This window comes from Macrotis lagotis, chromosome 4 (assembly GCF_037893015.1).
Source record: "Macrotis lagotis isolate mMagLag1 chromosome 4, bilby.v1.9.chrom.fasta, whole genome shotgun sequence".
Classification (NCBI taxonomy): Eukaryota; Metazoa; Chordata; class Mammalia; order Peramelemorphia; family Peramelidae; genus Macrotis; species Macrotis lagotis.
In genome coordinates this window covers 169,807,428-169,829,328 of record NC_133661.1, presented here as the reverse complement: position 1 = coordinate 169,829,328, position 21,901 = coordinate 169,807,428, and the positions used below count along the sequence as shown (strand labels likewise).

Here is a 21,901-nt window from a genome sequence, read left to right as displayed (position 1 = left end):
AAGAAAGCTATCTGAAGTATCCTTTTTTTTTTTTTTAAAAAAAGGGAAAATGTAAAAGTTAAAACACAAATCAAAAATCACCCAGAAATTTCTGAAATGGAAAGAAGATTTTTCAACACATGACCACCTTAAATAATGAGAAAGATTCCAGATTTCAGAATTATAAAGGTCACTCTTTCCTCATGAACCAGTATGCCCCAAGTCCTCTCTCTGATCCAGAAAAGTTTTTAAAATGATGCTATCTCAGCCACATCCATGAAAGGATTAGAATCACTGTGTTATTTACAATGATCAAAGCTCAGATTCCAGCGCAGTCACCCTATTAATGTCCTATCTTTTCAGTGGAAGCCAGGAGACTCTTACAGATAAAGGCACACACATTCTCTCAGTAATCACACTTACAGGACCCATTCACCTTTGGATTTATTCCTTTTAGCAGTTTACTGAAACTCAGTCTGAGCAGTAGATCAGGGCACATCATGAGGAAAATGTGCTTTCTTTTCTCCTAGTTGACTCTTAGAGGACAAACCACTCTGGGCTAAGTGACAACCTAACACTCAACTTGCCTTTCAGAAGTAATCCTCTCTCTCTGCCAGAAACCTAGGACAAGTCACACAACTTTACTTAGGATCATAGATCATAGATTTCGAGCTCGAAGTGACCCTAGAAAGCATTTAATCCAATCCCTCCACTTTACAGATGATGAAAGTAAGGCCCAGAAATAATAAGAAATGTGCCTGAGATCAAACAGGTTGAAAGAATCAAAAACATATAGTTTGAATCCAGTTTTCTCTTGCCCTAAAATCCTGCATCCCATTTATTACAACAGTTGCCCCTTCTCAGGAACACATGGGTTTCTTTAAATAGAAAATATCTGTCATATATAATTAAATATTATTAAATAGAAACTCTTAAAAATGGAATTTTATATATTAAATAGCAAAATATCTGTTATATATATACTTAAAAGTGTTTTCTTAATTAAAATTAACAATAAATTTTAGATCCCTTTAAGGAAGGGACATCAAATCTGAAGGCCCCTCCTACCCCTTTAGGATACAACTGAATGAGATTAAAATATAGTTGGGAAATAATTTACAAAATGAAGATACAATAATATTAACATATAGTATTCTAAGTCAATTTCCTACCTCACCTCCCAATCCTCACCATGGAACCTTATTTTCTCCTTCCCTCTCTGCCTCCCTACCTACTCTTTCCCATTCTTCCTTCCTTTCATCATCCTTCTTTCCTCTTTCTTCTTCATCGTCCTTTTTCTTAATCTTCTTCCTTTTGTTTTGCAAGGCCATCAAGACTAAGTGACTTGCTTAGGGTCATACAGCTACTAAGTGAATCTTGGGCTTCTTCAGCTTGATATCCCTTCAAAATTTCAAATTTCCTCTACAGAAGGTCAATGAGGCATTAGGACTACAGCATCTGACCCTTTCATCTTCTACTTGAGTGATTACACTAAGGAAGTCTGATACTAAACTAATATCTGGGTAGGGTCCCCCCCCCCGCATTTAACCTCTGGAACTTGGCATCTGGAAAGGTTTTGGCCCTTCAGATAGGCAGCAACTAATGAACAAACACATTTTTTTAACTACCTCTCTTACCATTGACTCTGGAGATAATAAAAAACACAAAAATGACATAATTCCTGCCCTCAAAAAGCTTTCATTCTACTGGGAGGGTCACAAAAATGTTCACATATAAGATACATATAAAAAATATACAATGACACGGAAGGTAGGAGTATCTTGTTTAACCTAAGTGAATTTCTAATAGATAGAACTTCAGATGATGTGAAAAGAAATTCTAGGAATTATAGTTTCAGAATAGAGCACATAAAAGAATATATGTCCAAAGTATTATTCCTTTTTGTTTAATACATTTCTCTAATATATGGGAGAGGGCTATTGCCACCCTATGTGTGACCCCTATGCCAAGGAACTGTAAACAGATAGTATGCTGTTTTTAAGTACTAATATGGCATTTGAACAATTCAAACACTATTTCATTAAAAGAAGCCTTTCCTGATCCCCCAACTACCAGTGCTCCTCTTCCCAAAATACCTTGTATTTTCTTTATATTTATTCTGCATATACTTTTATATGTAGTTCTTTCCTTCTTAGAAGGGGAGCTAATTAAGAGTAAGATTTGTTTAATTCTTGATAATTTTATTTTAATCCTGAGCACCAAACATAGCTGTCTGGCACACACTAGGCACTTAATGAATGTTTGTTGAATAAATGAAAGGCTCCTTGATCTTTTATTCAGATTTATTAATAAGCACAGGTCAAACCTAAGGTATACTTCACTATATATGGCTTTTAGAAATCCTTTAAGAGAATTGTTCAGTGACAAGAGATTTTAATTAATTACACTATAAAATAGAATTACAATTAATTGTTAATTTAGGTTTTATAGTGACAAACTCTAAAGGCTAAAAATAGTCTTTGCTCTTTAAAAGGCTTCTTAATGAGGGCAGTATACTTTAAGTACATCATTTGTTTAAGCGTTCAAATTGGATGAGAAGTCCATAGGAGTTAAGCAAACATCTATTGCAATATGTTAAATGTTTATGACTTGGGATGAGGACAATTAATTGCTAATCAATGAGCTCAATCATAGGTGAGGTCAGGTTTTGGAATAGTAGAATGACAATAGTAAATTGGATTTAGAGATCTTCAAAGTGGGTTGTAAAAATCCCAGACAAGTCTGGCTAGAGAGATAGAAAGAAGGCCAAATTGACAGGAATACCTAGATAATTAAGATATTACTCACTGAGCTAATAGTGGTTTTCAAGGAGACCCTTGCTTTGTTTCAATTAATGAACTATAATTTTCAGAATTATAGTTCTATGCCTACATTTCAGCCTCTTTAACTAATAATTCAGGATATGAAACAATACAACTATAGGTAGATGACTAGATTAAAATATTTTCAAAGCCTGAGAATCCTTAATCAAAGAATATTGTTCAAATATGATCATAAGATAGAGTAACTTTTCATATAATTTAAAATTAAAATTGAATCTACTAAATGTAGATATTCTACATGTAGAAAACTAAACTTTGCTTACTGCTTCACTTAAGCATCTTATTAACTGTCATTGGGCTGTTATATATTTAAACACTTGGTGTTTCCCTTGGTTACTCATTAGTCAAACTTTGAAAATGAAGACTCATTTGATCAGCAATACTGATAAAAAGAATACTATCTGTATTCTATGGTAACCACTGACCTTTAGTTCAGAGGAAAGATTCCAGAGACATAGTTGGCCCTCTTGGCTCCCTGTAACAATAGTGTGTTGATCATCTGTAATCATTATGGCCGTGATGCTATGAGAAGGTGCTGTTTTCCCCCATAATGCTACTGCTTGCAAAAAAGTCTTCATAATGTACAAAATCTGGATTAAAAAAAAAGACAATAAGAACAAAAGGTCATAACATTTACTCTTTTGAGGAAGTCCAATTCAGATTCTGAACAAAAAGTTATCTTAAAATAAATATATTAAAAAAACAAAAGTAAAAAAAACAACAACATAAAAATATAAACAAAATATAAACAAAAGCAAGCAACAAAGTATGTATAGAACACTTTTTCTACTAAGGACAATATGATAGCTACTGAATAGAAATTACTGTCTCTATATATCAAATCAGAAAATAGATTAAAAAAATTCAATTAAAGTATATCTTCATTGACCTCAGTTTCCTCCAGTGAAAAATGAGGGAGTAAGGTACCTGTCATGCCTATACCCCTCTAGTCAAATATTTGAATAAATCTGTGATTTTATCAGAGAAAGAGGCTGATTCTTCCAATAATGTAGACAATAACCTATCTGTGTGTACCCATTTGAATAGCTTCTTGTCCATGTCCCCACATGAGACCTCCATCAGGAGTTCACCCAAGCTGCCAGGGTTTTCCTCACATTCTCCTAATATCATAAATAAAATAGCTAATATGAAAATTTGTTTTACATGATTTCACAAGCATAATGAGTTCATATTACTTGCTCTCTTGATAGGTGAGGAGCTACATGGAAGGAGAAAATTTGGAATTCAACTTTTAAAAAAGAATGCTAAAAATTAAAATTTCTAATTTGCTAGTCATAATTAATAAAATAATAAATTACTCAGAAAAATATGTCTGTGTATATATATGCTCATACATATACACATATACATACATATACATGCACACATACACACAGGTGGTAATTGTAGACTATCGGTTATTTTGAATTCTTGCCATATGGTCAGCCTATCTTTCAGTGATACTATAGCACTTTCTTTTCAGATAGTCATGACTCTTATTACCCATTTTTAATAAAAATCTTGATTATCTGGACTAATAGAAAAAAGTAAAATATATATTCCTACAGATAAGACAAAGATATTCAGAGGAACAAGAAAAAGTTATTCTAGCATGAAAAACTGCCTTAAGATGTAATAGGTTCACCTCACTGGTCTTTAAATAAAGTCTAGATAGATGTCCACTTGATGGATATTTTGTAAAGAGAATTTTCATACAGACATGAGATAGAATGACTCCTGAGATATCTTCTAAATATAACATTCTCTGTTTGTCAAGTGCTTTCAGAAGTCCATGTCTCTAAAACATGGTATATTTAATTAACCCATTCTATATCTAACCCTCCAGTTTACACACTACTAACCTAGCCTCAAAACTAGCTGGAGAAGTTGTCAAATCTGGACCAGTTCCTGTTGTATGCTCTTTAGATTGTCTGATTCAAAATCTAACAATATAATTTCTCTAAACCCTGTGTGCATTATATTATCCCAGGAGATAAATGGGCATGTATTTGCCTACTGGCTAACACATAGTCATTTCACTTTTCTAAGTAAAGATTTCAAAGAATCAGCAATGGTCCATCACCTCTTGGGACTTCCTACTGTCACTGAAATTTGTCTAAATGTCTATGACTGTTCTTATAAAATAGAGACAGGGATTTTCTCATAAGATTAATTAGATGATTTAGCAAAGATTATTGAGCAAAACCAGTTTGCTTAATAGATGGAGGAAAACAAGGAAAAAGCAGTACTGTGGAGTTCAAGGACAGAGGAAAGCATCTAGAAGGAAGGAGGTTTGATAGAGATCAAATCTAATGAAGACAGAATCCCTGATAAAGGCTATTTTCCTTTATTTTTATGATTGAACAAATTGTGTTACTGAAGATTCTCACCTTGCCCTTCCCCTGCCCCCAAAAGCTATTAGAATCAGATTTATTGCAGAAAGGTATCTGAGATGTCCACTAATCCAATCCCCTCATTTTATTTTGGGGGGGGGGGATATGTTTTAGTAGGAAAAAAAAGAATGAAATCTGAGTAGTGAATTTAGAAATGTGAGACTAGAGGTCATCTCCTACTACTTCTACTTTCTTACTTTGTGATCTTGGGCCAGTCATTCTACCTTGGGTTTCTCTAGGTCTCAGTTTTCTCATTTGCAAAATGAGAGTTGGATCTCTAATTGTTTTGGCAGGATTTCTTGGCAAGGATACTGGAATGGTTTGCCATTTTCTTCTCAAGCTAATGTTACAGGCAAGGACTTGCCTTACTCAGGGTCACACAGCTATTAAGTGTTTAAGACCAAATTTGAACTCAGGAAGATGAGACTCCCTGACTCAGGCTTGGTGCTCTATCCACCATGCCACTTTGCTTCCCTAGGTCAACCTTCCAATGCCATATCTAAGGTTGTCAATTTTTACTTCTATAGATATTTATCAAGTATCAAGTATCAAGCTAATGTCATACTAGGAAATGGAAGATACAGGTTAAATTTTATATAGTCTTTGCCCTAATGGAATTTATAGCCTGACAGAAAGAAATATACATACACATATTTATGTGTGTATACATATTCACACATATATAATATAATATACACACCAACTGAAGTTCTGAGAATTGAATTCCCCTCATGCCAAAATCACCCAACAAAGCAGGAATTGAAACAAAGTTCCCCTTGATTCATGAGGGTAATCTTACAAATCCCAAGTCCTTTAGATTCTATAGCATAATGCAGGGGGTGTTTAGACTTAGTCAAATCAGTTCCCCAGAAATGATTGATTAAAATTTCATTATGAGCATTTATAAATCAGGGGCTTGATTTAGTGTTTTAATGAATATCTAGACTTAAGAAAGTGATAGGGAATATGCTAATAAGGCAGATTAAATATAAAAGTGTTTTGTCTGCCCATTTCTTTTTCACCTCCAAGCCCACTGTTATACATTTACACAGCTTCAAATATTTTTTTAACTTCACTTTAATATAAGAAACTTGATATAGTATAAAAGAAGATACTTGCAGAGCATAAATGAAAATTTTTTCCATGGAAAAATACATGCATTAATAAAAACAAATACTTTCTCCCTGAGTCCCACTATGTTATCTCACCTTCTATTCTAGTCTTTTTATCTGAATACTTCTAGCAATCTATAGGAATGGGTCACACCTGACTTAACCCCCACCCTAAAGCAGGAATTTTAAACCTTTTGGAATTTTGGCAAAGTCTACTTCTTGGAATTCTGTTTTTAAAGACATTAAATGAAATGTATCCCATAGGAATAAAAAGAAAATAAATTATGTTAAGATATAGTCTTTACAGTATTTTTATGAAAAAAATTCAGGAGCCCTAAGTTAAGAACACTATTTCTCGCTATGATCTTGATCACCAAAGTGCTTGCGCTCTCTCTCTCTCTCTCTCTCTCTCTCTCTCTCTCTCTCTCTCTCTGTTTACAATCTCCTTTTTTTATATTTCATCCTCTCTTTCTCTCACATTCTTTCCTTAATATAAGTGTATGTATATATGCACATATTTGTTTATATGTATATGCTTATGTTCATATGCACTTACATAGAAATATAAATGCACATTTCAATATAGTTGATTTCCTTTCTAATCCTATTATTTTATTTTAAACATCTAAAAATATTATTCTAAGAAGGGATCAATAGGCTTCACCGGATTTTCAAAGGGATACTTGCCACAAAAGGCAAAAATTCTCTCTAGATGATTATACCTAGTTCTGAATCTATATCCACATATGTGTGTATGTATATATACATACATATGTATGTATGTCAGTTAATAACATTCATTAAGCACGTAAAATATGATATTAAGCTCGGAAAGGCAAAAGACTCCCTATCTTCAAGAAACTCAAAAATCTAATGAAGGTTAAAAGTGCAGTTGAAGCTGACTAGGAAATGAAGAGATGACTGATCTGGGAGTCCTTAAAAGGAAGTTCTGGGAGGAACTCTTAGTTTGAACTCCCTTCTTAAAAGGGAGGGAAAGGCCCCTGGGAAGGGAGAATAACAAGTGTGAGTTCCAGGGATGATTTAATCTTTCAGGATGATTAAATTCCTGGGGATATAATAAAATCCAGAGAAATAAAGCTAACCAACAAGCTTCATTTTAGAAATGAAGTGAGTGTGTATATTTTATGTGTATATTATATGTGTGTGAACATATATACACACATATAAATGTCTGTGTGTGTGTGTGTGTGTGTGTGTGTGTGTGTGTGTGTATTTCTTTCTGTTAGGTTGTAATTCCATTAGGGTAAAGACTATATAAAATTTAACCTGCATCTTCCATTTCCTAGTATGACATTAGCTTGATACTTGATGCTTGATAAATATCTATAGAAGTAAAAATTGTCAACCTTAGATTTTAGGAGGGGTTGGTTTTTTTTTTCTTTTTGCAAAGCAATGGGGTTAAAGTGATTTGCCCAAGGTCACACAACTAGGCAATTATTAAGTGTCTGAGGCCAATTTGAACTCATATCCTCCTGACAAATACTCTATCCAACTTTAGATCATTAAATATTAAGTTCTAAGTCATGCTAAACCATAATCTCAACAAAATAAATAAAACCAATATTGACTAGACAAGATTAATTTTCAATAATCTACATTAACTGTCTATTACCCAGTAACCTAGAGTCAGGAAATAGACAATCAATATCCGACCGATCCTGCCTATACTACAGTATTGTCTGTGACCTTCTACAAGTCCTTATCTATAAGCAGAAGAATAATGTCATCTTTCCTACCCACATCATGGGTCTAAGGTGAGGAGGAATTATGAAAATGTATGCAGAAAACATAGTACATAAGTTATTGCATTTATATTCCAAACCTCTAACTTTACAAACACCTTCAATCACAGAATTTAGAGGAGAAAGAGAGCCCTTAATACAATTCACTTCATTTAGCAGATAAAGAAACTAATTCCCAGAGAACAAGTAAGTTGCCCAAAGTTGTATATTCAGAGCTAATGATGGACTCAAGAATAGAAACCTGGTCAAAGCTCCAGCTCTAGAATTTTTTTTTTTTATTTAAGTAGAAGGGGACAGGCCTGCATACCAAGGATCATGAATAATTCAACTAAAAGTTCCTTTGCATTTACTATTGTTTTGAAGCTTATTGAAGTATGAAAGCATTTTATTCCACCCTCTAAAAGCCTTACAGGAAACTATTTGATATAGTTCCTATCATCTTTACAAAGAATTCTTGAGAGGCTTTCTAGAATTTAAATCAGGTACTGGTCAATCAAGAAAGATCCCTTGTCAAAAATCAAAGTCAAAATCTTCATTTCTTTATGACTATTAACCTTCTTCCTATCTTCATTTCTTTCCTGAAGCATAAACAGAGCACTGGTTTCACTGTGACATATCCTACACTGACAAAAAAGATGATGCAATTGTGGTTTTTTGACTGGTGATTACTAGATTCTGAAATGGTTAGTTTGATGAAATCATCTATTCCTAATTTTAACTCTCTAGCCCCATTAGCCCAGATAGAGTCACTGTTCTCAACTTTAATTAGCAGAGTGGCTATAGCATTGCACCTAGAGTTTGAAAAAAATTTTGCCTCAGGTACTTATTATCTGTGTGACTCTAGACATGGTCACTTAAGTTATTTATCTCAGTTATCTCACCTGTAAAATGGAGATGACAGCACCTACCTGCCAGGGTATGAGTTCAAATTTGTAAAGTACTTTGTAAATCTTATGCTACTGTAAAGATGCCAGTTATCTCATTGTCTTTAGGCACCTAGACAAACAACATCTAGGATCTCTTCAGGTATCAGTTCTAATGTGATCTACCTCAATAGGTCTTTCCTGATTTCCCCCAGTTGTTAGCGTTCTCCCATCTCCAAATTACTACATGCTTTATTTTCTATAAATCATCTTTATTTATCTGTGGACATCTTGCAGCTTGCTAATAAAATGTAAATTCCTCAAAGATAATACTCCTAGGTTTTGTATTTGTATTCCTAGCCAACTAGCCAAGGGTCTAGTACATAGCATTATGTTTAAATGTTAATTGCTCTATTAACTAATTTGCCTGAGTCTGGAACTTTGGGAAGATGAGAGAAAATCTGGGTTGATTTGGTTTCTGATGAAGGACAAAGCTATCTCAAAAGGTCGATGGCCATGGAAGACCATAAACTGTAATTCTATTCTGGAATTTTATTGAACCTTTAATGTCCCAGTTTCTCTTACTGATACTAACAGGACCAACATCCAAGTCAAGAGTTTCAATTACATTCATTTATTGAGGGGGGGATGTAATTTTCCACTCCATTTCACAATGCAAATCTACAAAATATCTAAGTTCCTTAAAGACATATTTTGAAAAAAAAAAGACATATTTTGAAAGGCAAATTACTGCTATAGGTCTCCTTACTTCATGTCCCTTCACTTTATTTTTTTTAGATAACTTTTGAGTTTAATTCAGCAGAAAATATAAACCTAAGCAAAGGGTGTTATATGGCTATAGAATGCCTACTATAATTCCAGGGAGGAAACCATACAGGGATGAAACTTTTGTTTCTCATTTTACTTCATTTATGGGGGGGGGGGGGAATGCTTATTAGAAGAAATGATGACCCAAAGTTTCTTTTGTTACATAACTGTCTAAACTTATATGAGAATTGTCTGATCATAGCAATGGAATAATATATCTTCAAACTTAAAACTAAAGAAAAAGTTGAAAAATCTCTCTTAGAATCTAAATTTAAACTCTCCTTATGGAATACCCGACAAAGTGTCTCCTCTCTGGCTGAGGACTGTTACTTGGTTTGGAGAAGGTATCATACTTATTTCCTCTACATCTAACTCTCATACAGCCCTGTTCTACCTTGAAACAAGAAGTATTCTTGATGTACATGCATGTGGCAGTTTGTAAATTATCTCTTTAGGCATGAATCAACAAGGATGTTCTTAAAAACTTTACATTAGGGACATCTAGGGGGTGAAGTGGATAGGAGACAGGAGGACCTGAATTCAAATCTGTCCTCAGACACTTAATACTTGCTCAGTTGTGTGACCATGGTCAAGTCACTTAAGCCCCATTGCCTTACAAAAATCCAAAACCCCCCACCCAAAACTCTTGATTAATCTCTCAGATAGCAGCCCAGATTGGGCCTTCTCAAAAGAGCAGGTACCTATATTTTGCAAAGTATTCACAACTCTAAGCATCAATACTTTCATAAATAATTGTATAGTTCCTGAATTACCCATTACTGCCTAACAAAAATTTTAAAAACAATCTTCAAGGCTTGAGGCCCCAAATAATTGATTCCTAACCCTTTCAAGTATTCCTTTTTAATGTCAAAAAATTTTGCAGATTCAAAAGACTAGTGTTGTAATAACTGACATCTATTAACTGAGAAGTTACATGATGACAAAAAAAACCCTATGAATCCAACAACATCTTTAAAAGATTTATTTTCTTCATCAATTGGCAGTAGCATGCTTTCTTTCTAGACTTATAATGCCCAGTGTCAAATATGGATTGGACCTGTGATTTCAGTAGATGAGGAAATGACCTCTACCAATTCAGGATGCATTTTATTGTCCTAGAAAAGGGCAGAGAAGTTTGGATTTTAGGTTTGTTTGTTTTTTACCTTGTCTCACACAATGTCTAGCCTGTGACTTCATCAGTGAAATGACCTCCTGATAGGAAAACTCCCTCCACTTAGTACACACAAATTTTTTTCATATTCCAGCACTGTCCCTCACTCAATTGGAAAAAAGAGAAAAGAAAAACAATATCCTTGTAGTGTATATATATATATACATACACATAATCAAGTAAAACAAATTCCTACATTAACCAAATAAGGAGAAAAAAAGGGTATTGGGGGTTTTTTTGCATGTTGATTTATCACCTCTCTATCAGGAGGGATGTAGCATGGTTCATCTTTGGTCCTCAGGGTTAAACATGGTTGTCTTTGTATTAAAAAACGAAGATCTACTGTTATATCTAACTTAAAATCTAAGAGAGATGTCTTAGGAAACTGAAAGATTAAGGGACTCAGCTCTAAGCTTCTAAGGCCAACCATCTCTTCACAATGTCTTAATGTCTTTGAACATATATATGGGGCACTGATGGTCTACCAAAGATGTTTTTGCTTACTTTTAATTTTGAATCAGGTTGCCAGTTTTGTTGGGTGTTATAAAAAGATCAAAATAGCAATACTTGTTGCTATGTGGATTCAAAGATTTCTTTCACTAACTCTTACCCTTCAGGGGTTGGGAAACCCTGGTGTAGACAACAGCATTGCATCATCTTTTTTCATTTCCTGAAAAACTGATCTCTCTGTGTCCGAAAACAAAAAACAATTTTAAATATATATTTTTAAAAGTGATGTTGATTTTTTTCCTCTAGGGAAACCACAGTATCTGGGCACTTATTCAAAAGAGAGGAACCTTTCCATCACAATTGCACATAATTTTCTCAGCAGTGGTTGCTCAATATACCTCTTCATCAACCATCAGGAAATTCCCTCAAAAATAGTAGCTCTCTAGACAGATGAAGTTTACATTCATGTACATATGCACACACATAATGCTTATATTATTTATCCTTTGGAGCAGATAAATTACTACTCAAATGAGGACAGAAATAAAATAGCAGCTACAATCTTGAATATTCTAAGAACTTTTCTCTTTGCCTCCCTTACCTCTCTCCATGTAAATGCTCCCTCAACGTACCAATTTTACTTTGTTCTGTTTTATATGTATTATATTTCTTTTATGTTGATGTATGTGCATACTATCTTCCCAAACATTTATTACATAAACTCGTTGAGGGCAGGATTTGTTCCTGGACACTTAATAAAGGTTGTGTCTTGTCCGCAATTTTAATAGTAGTACCAATGATCAGATGAATAAGAATTTCAGGGAGAGATGCAAATTCTGTTCAGTGCTGTTTATAAAAGTCATGAAAAGACAACATCAATCAATAAGTATTTCTTAAGTGTTGACTATGTACACAGGACACTACAAGGTTCACAAAGCATGAGATGTAAATAAAAATTCTACAAAGACAGGGATAATGTCTGTGTCCCAGAGAAATATAAGTATTAAATAAATGAGGTTTGTTTTTTTTTTACCAGGAAGGAGCTTATATAATTAAAGAGAGAAGATCTATAATATCTATGAAACGAAGTGTATGAAATTGTGAAGTATTGGTTAAATAAGGGCAAAAGGGTTTCAGACAAGCCAGAACTGAACATTGTGTAACTATGACACCAAGTTTGACCACAGAGAAAAGTAGAGAAAACATATCAGTCTCCTTTCTTCATCTGTTTCTTTTTCCTCCTTTTATACCAAAGGAGAAATCTAAATTATTAAGGTATTAGAAGATAAAATATAGAGATTATACAATATCACATATATATATCCTTTTTTATGAATTTCTGAGTTTCTAAACTTTTTAATGTGTCAAATGATGGCATTCATATGTTGTCTGCAGCTTCTTAAAACTCTTCCAAAATTTCCATTTAATTTCTTATGCAAATCATTAAAACCTCAATGGGAAAGTCTCAATATGGAAGGGACAACTGTAAATTCTTAATTGGAAAAAAATTTACAAATACTTCAAGGATCCCTGGTTTCATTTGTGTGAACTGCCATAATAATGTAGACTGCTATCTTTCTTTGCCTTGGTAAATGGTCAAGAATTTCTGTGATTCAATATGACTAATATGAAAATATATTTAACACAGTAATACATGAATAGCCTATATTAGATTGCTTACTATCAAGGTGTGGGGAAGGAGGGAGGGGGAAAAATGTAGAACTCAAAATATATACAAAAAAATGAAAGTTGAAATTATCTTTGCATGTAGAAGCAAAAAATATACTTGCTTTTTTAAAAAAAAAATTTCTGTGATTACAAAAGTTCATCTCCAAGTAGATTGGTCCTCAAAAGGCATTCTATGTATGCCTAAAGTCTTCCCAGTTGGGCAAGACTTCCTAAAGTCTATCCTTTGTTGGTATATCATTCAAGAAACCAGTCATCTGTCTAATACTATAATAAAACATTGTTAGAGATATGTAGGATAAGCAAACATGTAGGAGATATGTAGAAATAATGAAGTTTAAATCAGAAATGTCAAATATATACCTCTGGAGTCAGATTAAAATATAATTTGCAAAAATTTAACAAAATAAATAAAATACAATAAAACATTAATATGTAGTTTTCTATATCAGCATGTAGCCCCTAGGGATCCCTGAGCATGTATTGTGGCTTCCTGTTTCAAATTTAACTCTACTTCAATAAATGATATACATATGATTATGAGATCTTAAAGTCAGGAGCTATCTTTAAGATAAGGAAAGGGGGAAGGGAAAAACGAGAAAAATTATATGGTGATTTTATTGTATATTGAAAGGAATAGCAATTTGTGCATATAGTGTTATGAAAATGAAATTCAAAATTTTTTAAATTTTTAAATTTTTTTTAAATATTATAAGACTAGACATTCCTTTCTATTGTTGCTTACACCCTACAAAACATTTGGTTATCCCAGCTCCTCTTTGGATTTTTGGTTTACAAAGAGTTGTCTTCTTTAAGTTCATTCTAGTTTTAGAATTATAATCCATGGTTCTTTGATTCTATTCTCATATATCTGTTATATTCAAACCCTTCCCTTTCTACTCCCACTGTAGCTACCTAGTGTTGACGCTCTTCTGTTAATAAGTCTGTTTCTGCTACTTTTTGAACCTCAACCTTTATATTGGTGATGAAAAATGCAAACAGAAAAGAATCCCACTAAGCCACACATAAGAATCCCTTGCAAATTACCTATTGACTTTAAAAACTATATAATAATGTTATTTATATTCTATTGTATTTTTGTTTATTTCTCACATGGGTTTTTATTGACATTTTCTGTTTCTTGAATCACCAGTCATTCCATATCTCTTCCCTCTCCTTCCCATGAAACATCCAATGACAAAGTTTTTTTTTAAAGAGGAAAAAACTAAGCACAGCACAACTAAGCAATAAATTGAAAAATGTGCTATTGTATTTTTTATTTTGCTAAATATTTCCCAATTGCATTTTAATCTGATTTGAACAGCACTCAAGAATACACTATTGCCAGAAAGAAATCTTCCTAATATATATAATTCTGATCATCTTTCCTTTATTCAAAAAAACTTTAGTGGATCTCCATTGCCTCCCAAATAGAGCAAAAATACTCCATGTTGCTAGTAATTAAGACTCTCCTTAATCTGATCACAACCTAATTTTTCAATGAAATCTTGCAATACTCTTCTTTCTGTATTCTGTGCTTGAGTGAAAGTAGAATATATCCTCCATTGTCTTTCTGTCTTATCCTTTCTCTGGACCTTTGTTCATCCTATCTCCCACACCTATAACAGAAGACTCCCCTACCTGTTTCCCATCTTCAGCTATTGAGGTCTCTCCATTCTTTCAAGACTCAAATCTATTTTTTTCCCTTGGCTTTTGCATGGTAGTGGGGTTGTGACTTGCCCAAGGTAACACAGCTATGTATGTGTCTGAGCTCACATTTGAACTCAGGTCTTCCTGACTCTAAGACCAGATGTTCTATCCTGACTCTAAGACCAGATGTTCTATCCACTGCACCACCTAGTTGCCCCTAAAGGCTCAAAATCTTGCACTTATCACTCCTCACCAGCTCCCTTAATCCCCAATCACCTCAAATTTCACAAACCATAATAACTTATCCTAACCCTCCCCTGTACAAAGACCACAGTCTTCTTTGTATTACAGTTGTATATAGTGTCTTTTCTCTCATTAGTTCATAAGATCAAAGTTTAGAGCCGAAAGGGACCTTTTAAGTCAACTAGTCCACCTTTCCCAATTTTATAGTGAAGTAACCTAAGTTGCAATGACATTAAATAACTTATGCCCAAGATCACACAGGTAGTAAATCCCAGAGATAGGATTACTGCTTTTACTTATGCAAAGGCAATTTACAGATGAGGAAATCAAAGCTATCTATAGTCATATGAAAAACTACTCTAAATCACTACTGATTACAGAAATGAAAATTAAAGCATCTCTAAGGAACCACCTCACACCTCTCAGACTGACCAATGTGACCAGAAAGGACAAATGTTGAAAAGGATATGGGAAATCTGGGAATCTGAGAATATCTTAGAGTCTCATATTGAACATAAGGGTTAAAATCAACTAAGACTTAGGAAGTAAGAACTATTCTTTTTCTTATTTCATTGTTGGTGCAGCTGTGAACTCATCCAACCTTTCTGGAGAACAATATGGAATTACTCTCAAAGGACAATAAAAATGTGCATACCCTTTGATCCAGCAACACCACTACTGGGTCTATACCCTGAAGAAATCTTGAAAAAGGGTAAAAACATCACTTGTAAAAAATATTCATAGCAGCTCCGTGGTGGCAAAGAATTGGAAATGGAGTGAATGTCCATCATTTGGGGATTGGCTGAACAAATTGTGATATATACATATATATATATATACTATTACTCTTTTTTTAAAAGATTTTATTTCAGTATTGAGTTTTACAATTTTTCTCCCAATCTTACTTCCCTCCCCCCATGGAAAGCAATCTGTCGGTCTTTATTTTGTTTCCATGCTGTACATTGATCCAAATTGAGTATGATGAGAGAGAAACCACATCCTTAAGAAAGAAGCAAAAAGCATAAGAGATAACAAGATCAGACAATAAGATATGGGTTTTTTCCTAAATTAAAGGGAATAGTCCTTGAAATTTGTTCAAACTCCACAGCTCTTTATCTGGATACAGATAGTATTCTCCATTACAGACAACCCAGAATTGTTCCTGGTTGTTGCACTGATGGAACAAGGAAATCCATCAAGGTTGAACATCACCCCCATGTTGCTGATAGGGTGTACAGTGTTTTTCTGGTTCTGCTCATTTCACTCAGCATCAGTTCATGCAAATCCCTCCATGCTTCCTTGAATTCCCATCCCTCCTGGTTTCTAATAGAACAATTGTATTCCATGACATACATATATACCACAGTTTGCTAAGCCATTCCCAAATTGAAGGACATTCACTCGATTTCCAATTCTTTGCCACCACAAACAGGGCTACTATGAATATTTTTGTACAAATGATGTTTTTACCCTTTTTCATCATCGCTTCAGGGTACATAGACCCAGTAGTGGTATTGCTGGATCAAAGAGTATGATCATCTTTGTTGCCCTTTGGGTGTAGTACCAAATTTCTCTCCAGAAAGGTTGAATGAGTTCACAGCTCCACCAACAGTGTAATAGTGTCCCAGATTTCCCACAACCCTTCCAACAATGATCATTATCCTTTCTGGTCATATTAGCCAGTCTGAGAGGTGTAAGGTGGTACCTCAGAGAAGCTTTGATTTGCATTTCTCTAATAATTAATGATTTAGAGCAATTTTTCATATGGCTATGGACTGCTTTGATCTCCTCATCTATAAATTACCTTTGCATATCCTTTGACCATTTGTCAATTGGGGAATGGATTTTTTTTTAAAAATATGACTCAATTCTCTGTATATTTTAGAAATGAGTCCTTTGTCAGAATCATTAGTTGTAAAGATTGTTTCCCAATTTATTACATTTCTTTTGATCTTGGTTACAGTGGTTTTATCTGTGCAAAAGCTTTTTAATTTAATGTAATAGAAATCATCTAGTTTGTTTTTGTTCTCCATCTCTTCCTTTTGTTCTCCATTTCTTCCTTAGTCATAAACTGCTCCCCTTTCCATAGATCTGACAGGTAAACTAGTTCTTGATCTTCTAATTTACTTATATTATTTTTTATGTCTAAATCCTATAACCATTTGGATCTTATCTTGGTAAAAGGTATTAGGTGTTGGTCTAATCTAAGTTTCTTCCATACTAACTTCCAATTTTCTCAGCAGTTTTTTTATCAAAGAGAGAGTTTTCATCCCAATAGCTGGACTCTTTGGGTTCGTCAAACAGCAGATTATTATAATCATCTCTTGCTTTTGCACCTAGTCTATTCCACTGGTCCACCACTCTATTTCTTAGTCAATACTAAACAGTCTTGATGACTGATGCTTTATAATATAATTTTAGAACAGGTAGGGCTTAAGCCCCCTTCTTTTGTACTTTTTTTCCATTAAATTCCTGGAAATTCTTGACTTTTTATTTCTCCATATGAATTTACTTACAATTTTTTCTAACTCATTAAAATAATTTTTTGGAATTTTGATTGGTAGGGCACTAAACAGATAGTTTAGTTTTGGCAGAATTGTCATTTTTATTATATTAGCTCTACTTATCCATGAGCAGTTGATATTTGCCCAGTTATTTAATTTGTGTGAGAAGTGTTTTATAATTGTTTTCAAAAAGTTTCTGAGTCTGTCTTGGCAAATAGACTCCCGGGTATTTTATATTGTCTGAGGTTACTTTGAATGGAATTTCTCTTTCTAGCTTTTCCTGCTTTATCTTGCTAGTCATATATAGAAAAGTTGAAGATTTATGAGGCTTTATTTTATATCCTGCAACTTTGCTAAAATTGCTAATTGTTTCCAGTAGTTTTTTAGATGATTTCTTGGGATTCTCTAGGTATACCATCATGTCATCTGCAGAGTGAGAGTTTTGTCTCTTCCTTCCCAATTCTAATTCCTTCTTTTTTTCTCTAATTGCTGAAGCTAACATTTCTAATACGATATTGAATAGTAGTGGTGATAATGGGCACCCATGTTTCCCTGATCTTACTGGGAAAGCCTCTAGCCTCTCCCCATTGAATATAATGCTTGTTGATGGTTTCAAATAGATACTGCTAATTATTCTAAGGAACAGTCCATTTATTCCTACACTCTCTAGTGTTTTTAGTAGGAATGGATGTTGTATTTTGTCAAAAGGTTTTTCAGCATCTACTGATATGATCATATAATTTCTGATAGGTTTGTTGCTGATATAATTGATTATACCAACAGTTTTCCTAAAATTGAACCAACTTTGCATTCCTGGGATAACTCCTACTTGATCATGATTTATTATGCCAGTGATAACTTGTTGTAACAGTTTTGCTAAGATTTTATTTAAGATTTTTGCATCTATATTCATCAGGGAGATAGGTCTATAATTTTCTTTCTCTGTTTTCATGGTTTAGGTATTAGCACCATATTGGTTTCATAGAAAGAGTTAGGCAGAGTTACATCTTTCCCTATTTTTCCAAAGAGTTTATATATAATTGAAGCCAATTGGAACATTATTATTCTATTCAAAACCAGGAGGGATGGGAATTCAGAGAAGCCTAGAAGGATTTGCATGAACTGATACTGAGTAAGATGAGGAGGAGCAGAGGAACACTATACACCCTAACACTAACAAGGGAGTGATGATCAACCTTAATGGACTTGCTCATTCCATCAGTGCAATAATCAGGGACAATTTTAGAATACCTGCAAGAATACCACTTATATCCAGAGAAAGAACTGTGGATTTTAAACAAAGACCAAAGTCTATTACCTTCAATTTTGTTTAAAAAGTGCCTTATGTACAACATAATTTTGCTTTCTCTAATATTTTATTTTCTCCTCAAGAATATGATTTCTCTCTCAACACATTCAATTTTGAGCAATGTATAGCATGGAAACAATGTAAAGATTATCAGAATGCCTTCTGTGGGGGGATAGGAAGAGGGAAGGGAAGGTGGGAGAAAAATGTAAAATTCAAAACCTTACAAAAAATGATAGGTAGAAATTATTATTGTATATAATTGGAAAACTAATAAAATATTTTAAAAAGGGATTATTGCTTTCCTAGAAATTTGCAGGGCCTCTGGCACAGATTTTCTCATGGAATACTAGGTATATACCAGTATCTCTTCCGAATGTCATCTTAAGCCACATTTTAATTGTTAAAAATCAAAATGTAGTGGCTTTACTATGACTAATAATGAAAAGTCCTTATACAAAGGGTAACAAAATTTTTCAATTTTCCATCTGTTTAATAGCATCTAGAAGCTCCATCTTAGAATTTGGATTATCTAGCTCAGGTGGGTATCATAATTTAACCAATCTCACTTTCACTTTTTGTGAAAGTACAAGGTTTATGATATAGTCATCTTTGTATGTCATACAGGACTTAATGCTTAATAACTGATTTTTCTCTCGTTGACTGTGGAGAATATCTTAAGAGTCCCATATTGAACATAAGGGTTAAAATCACCTAAGATATAGGAAGTAAGAACTATTCTTTTCTTATTTCAAATTTATGGGCAGTCCTCATTAGAGGGGAGCAATCATAAGAAATCAGTGTTCAAAGAATTAGCTTTGGTTACCAGCACAACTCATTACCTTTATGTTGTAATATCAACCTCAATTTGACTCATGGATCTACATAAAATAGCATATGAGGAAGTTGGTACCTGACAAGGAACAGAAATAGGCTAATAAAATCAGGTCCAGAATGAAGATACAAGAATTTATTTGTAAATTTATGAGCAGAAAAGAACCTTGGTAATTTTCAGGAACTTTCTGATAAATCAGGCTGCTAACAATCACAAAAAAAACAAACAAACATAAAAATTCCTAAGTTCCTAAATTAATTTTAAATAGTATTCTATTTTTGCATCTCGCATAAATGCATCTTCTGACACGAGAGCTCCTTACACATGAAGAACCTCACTAATTCTTGACTGACTTATCAGACAGAGGCATTGAGGGTATATAACCCAAATAATTGCTTCCTAGATCTTTTGTATCCATAGCTTGTTGAGGGCAAAGCACCCTAAGACAGCAAAAAATCAGAATGCAAATCTGGAGAAAAAAAAACAAAGGGTTTTACGATGAAGTGGAAGAAAAGGGAGAAAAGTTATAGGAAAAGCCTGTTTGAGTGGGTGATCAGAACAAAAATGACTGGAAAGTAATTCTCCATAAAACATGGATAATTTAGATTTAACTGGGTTCTTGCAAAAGCTTTTTTTTGTGGGGGGAGGGTAATAAATTTTATTTTGGAGCAGATGCTCCTTAGGAAAAATTCTCATCTAATCAACAGATTTTAATCAGATCATTCCTTGGAAAAAGTTAAATCTATTTCTGCAAAGTCAAAAGCTGCCTGAGGCCTATTTGGACTACACATAAAATTCCGCCAAGGCTGCCCATTCAAGTATGTCAGTTTCTGAATTAACCCTTAAGCAAACATTAAAGTCCAGTTCCTCCAATTATTATTGAGTGGTTAATTGCAGTTTAAGTAAATTCTCAAACTTAATTTTTTTTTTTAGCTAGGAATTCCTTAGCAGGAAATTTCACTGTTTGAAGTAACTCAGGTGAGGCATAAAACAAAAAGAAAAAATGTATTTTTGAAGCAGAAGACAATCACCTAAAAACACTGATAATCTTTATTTTGTAATATCATAGAATTGGAAATGACCTACTCTGCCATCATTTTACAGATTAGGAAATCAAGACCCAGAGATGTCATGACCTGCCCACAGGTAATGTGAAACTTGAACCCAGGCATCTTGACTTTATATTCTTGAGATTAACATTTACTCTTATTTCACTAGCAAAATGAGAAATTTAATTTGCTTCCTCCCCCTCCCCTAATTCTTGCCCCTAATTCAACCTGATAGTCAGTATTGATCCACAATACTATTAATGATCTGATTCCCAAACACCCCCAATTGTTATCTCAAACCTTCATCTTTTTTTTTTTTTTTGGTAAGGCAAACAGGGTTAAGTGGCTTGCCCAAGGCCACACAGCTAGGTAATTATTAAGTGTCTGAGACCGGATTTGAACCCAGGTACTCCTGGTGCTTTATCCACTAGCCACCTAGCCACCCCAAACTTTCACCTTCTTCAAGGATCTACTTTCACAAACACCTGCAATACTAGCCTCTATCCTCTCCATTCCCTGACACAGCTCCATATTTCTAATTGCCAGTAGTTTTCCAACTTCCTCATCTCCACTTCAGTTCTTCTTCTTTCATTACTTATGCCCTCTTCCCTTTCTCTAAACAGTGGAAAAGATTTTCTCCCTCAGCTCCAAGTTATTTCAGTTAAGAAGTTTCAGCAGTAGGTTCTGACTTATAAGCATTCATACCCCAGCAAAGATTAGTTAAAGAACAGTGGCAAGGTGCAAGTAAACACTAAGGAATCTGGCACAAGAGATCCTGTTGCATTCTGTCTTTTATAGTAGATCTGCCTCCTCTATAATCCAAACTCTTGTGTATTTTCAATCTCTATTTCTTGACTGCATCTTTACCACCTATAAATATATCCATGTCATCTTTATTCTCAAAAATCCCACTTGATTGATCCATCCATCTCTCCTAACTACTTTCTTCTCTCTTCCCTTTGAGTCAATCAATCAATAAACACTTATTACATGGCTGCTTTTTGACAGGCACTGTGTTAAGCAATGGTGATGCAAAAAGGCAAAAGACAGTCCTCAAGGGGCTTACAATCTAATGAAATAAACAACTTGCAAACAAATATATTCGAAGCAAGCTAATTCAGGGTAGAAAGGGAAAAATCCAGAGGGAAGGAACTAGAATTAAAAGGGGGTTAGGAAGGGCTTCCTTTATAATAAGTGGAATTTGTGATAGAAGTGTGAAGTGATGA

At 34.0% G+C, this 21,901-nt stretch overlaps 1 protein-coding gene across 1 annotated transcript in view; it reads right to left on the bottom strand.

The window, feature by feature from the left end:
* Positions 1-21,901, bottom strand: part of LOC141521761 (WD repeat-containing protein 72-like) — a 49,342-nt gene that overhangs the window by 10,387 nt on the left and 17,054 nt on the right. Inside the window, exon 2 of the mRNA XM_074234645.1 lies at positions 3,248-3,412. Within this exon, the coding sequence (XP_074090746.1) occupies positions 3,248-3,400 (153 nt within the window). The 5' untranslated portion in view covers positions 3,401-3,412. The remainder of the gene's footprint in view (positions 1-3,247; positions 3,413-21,901) is intronic.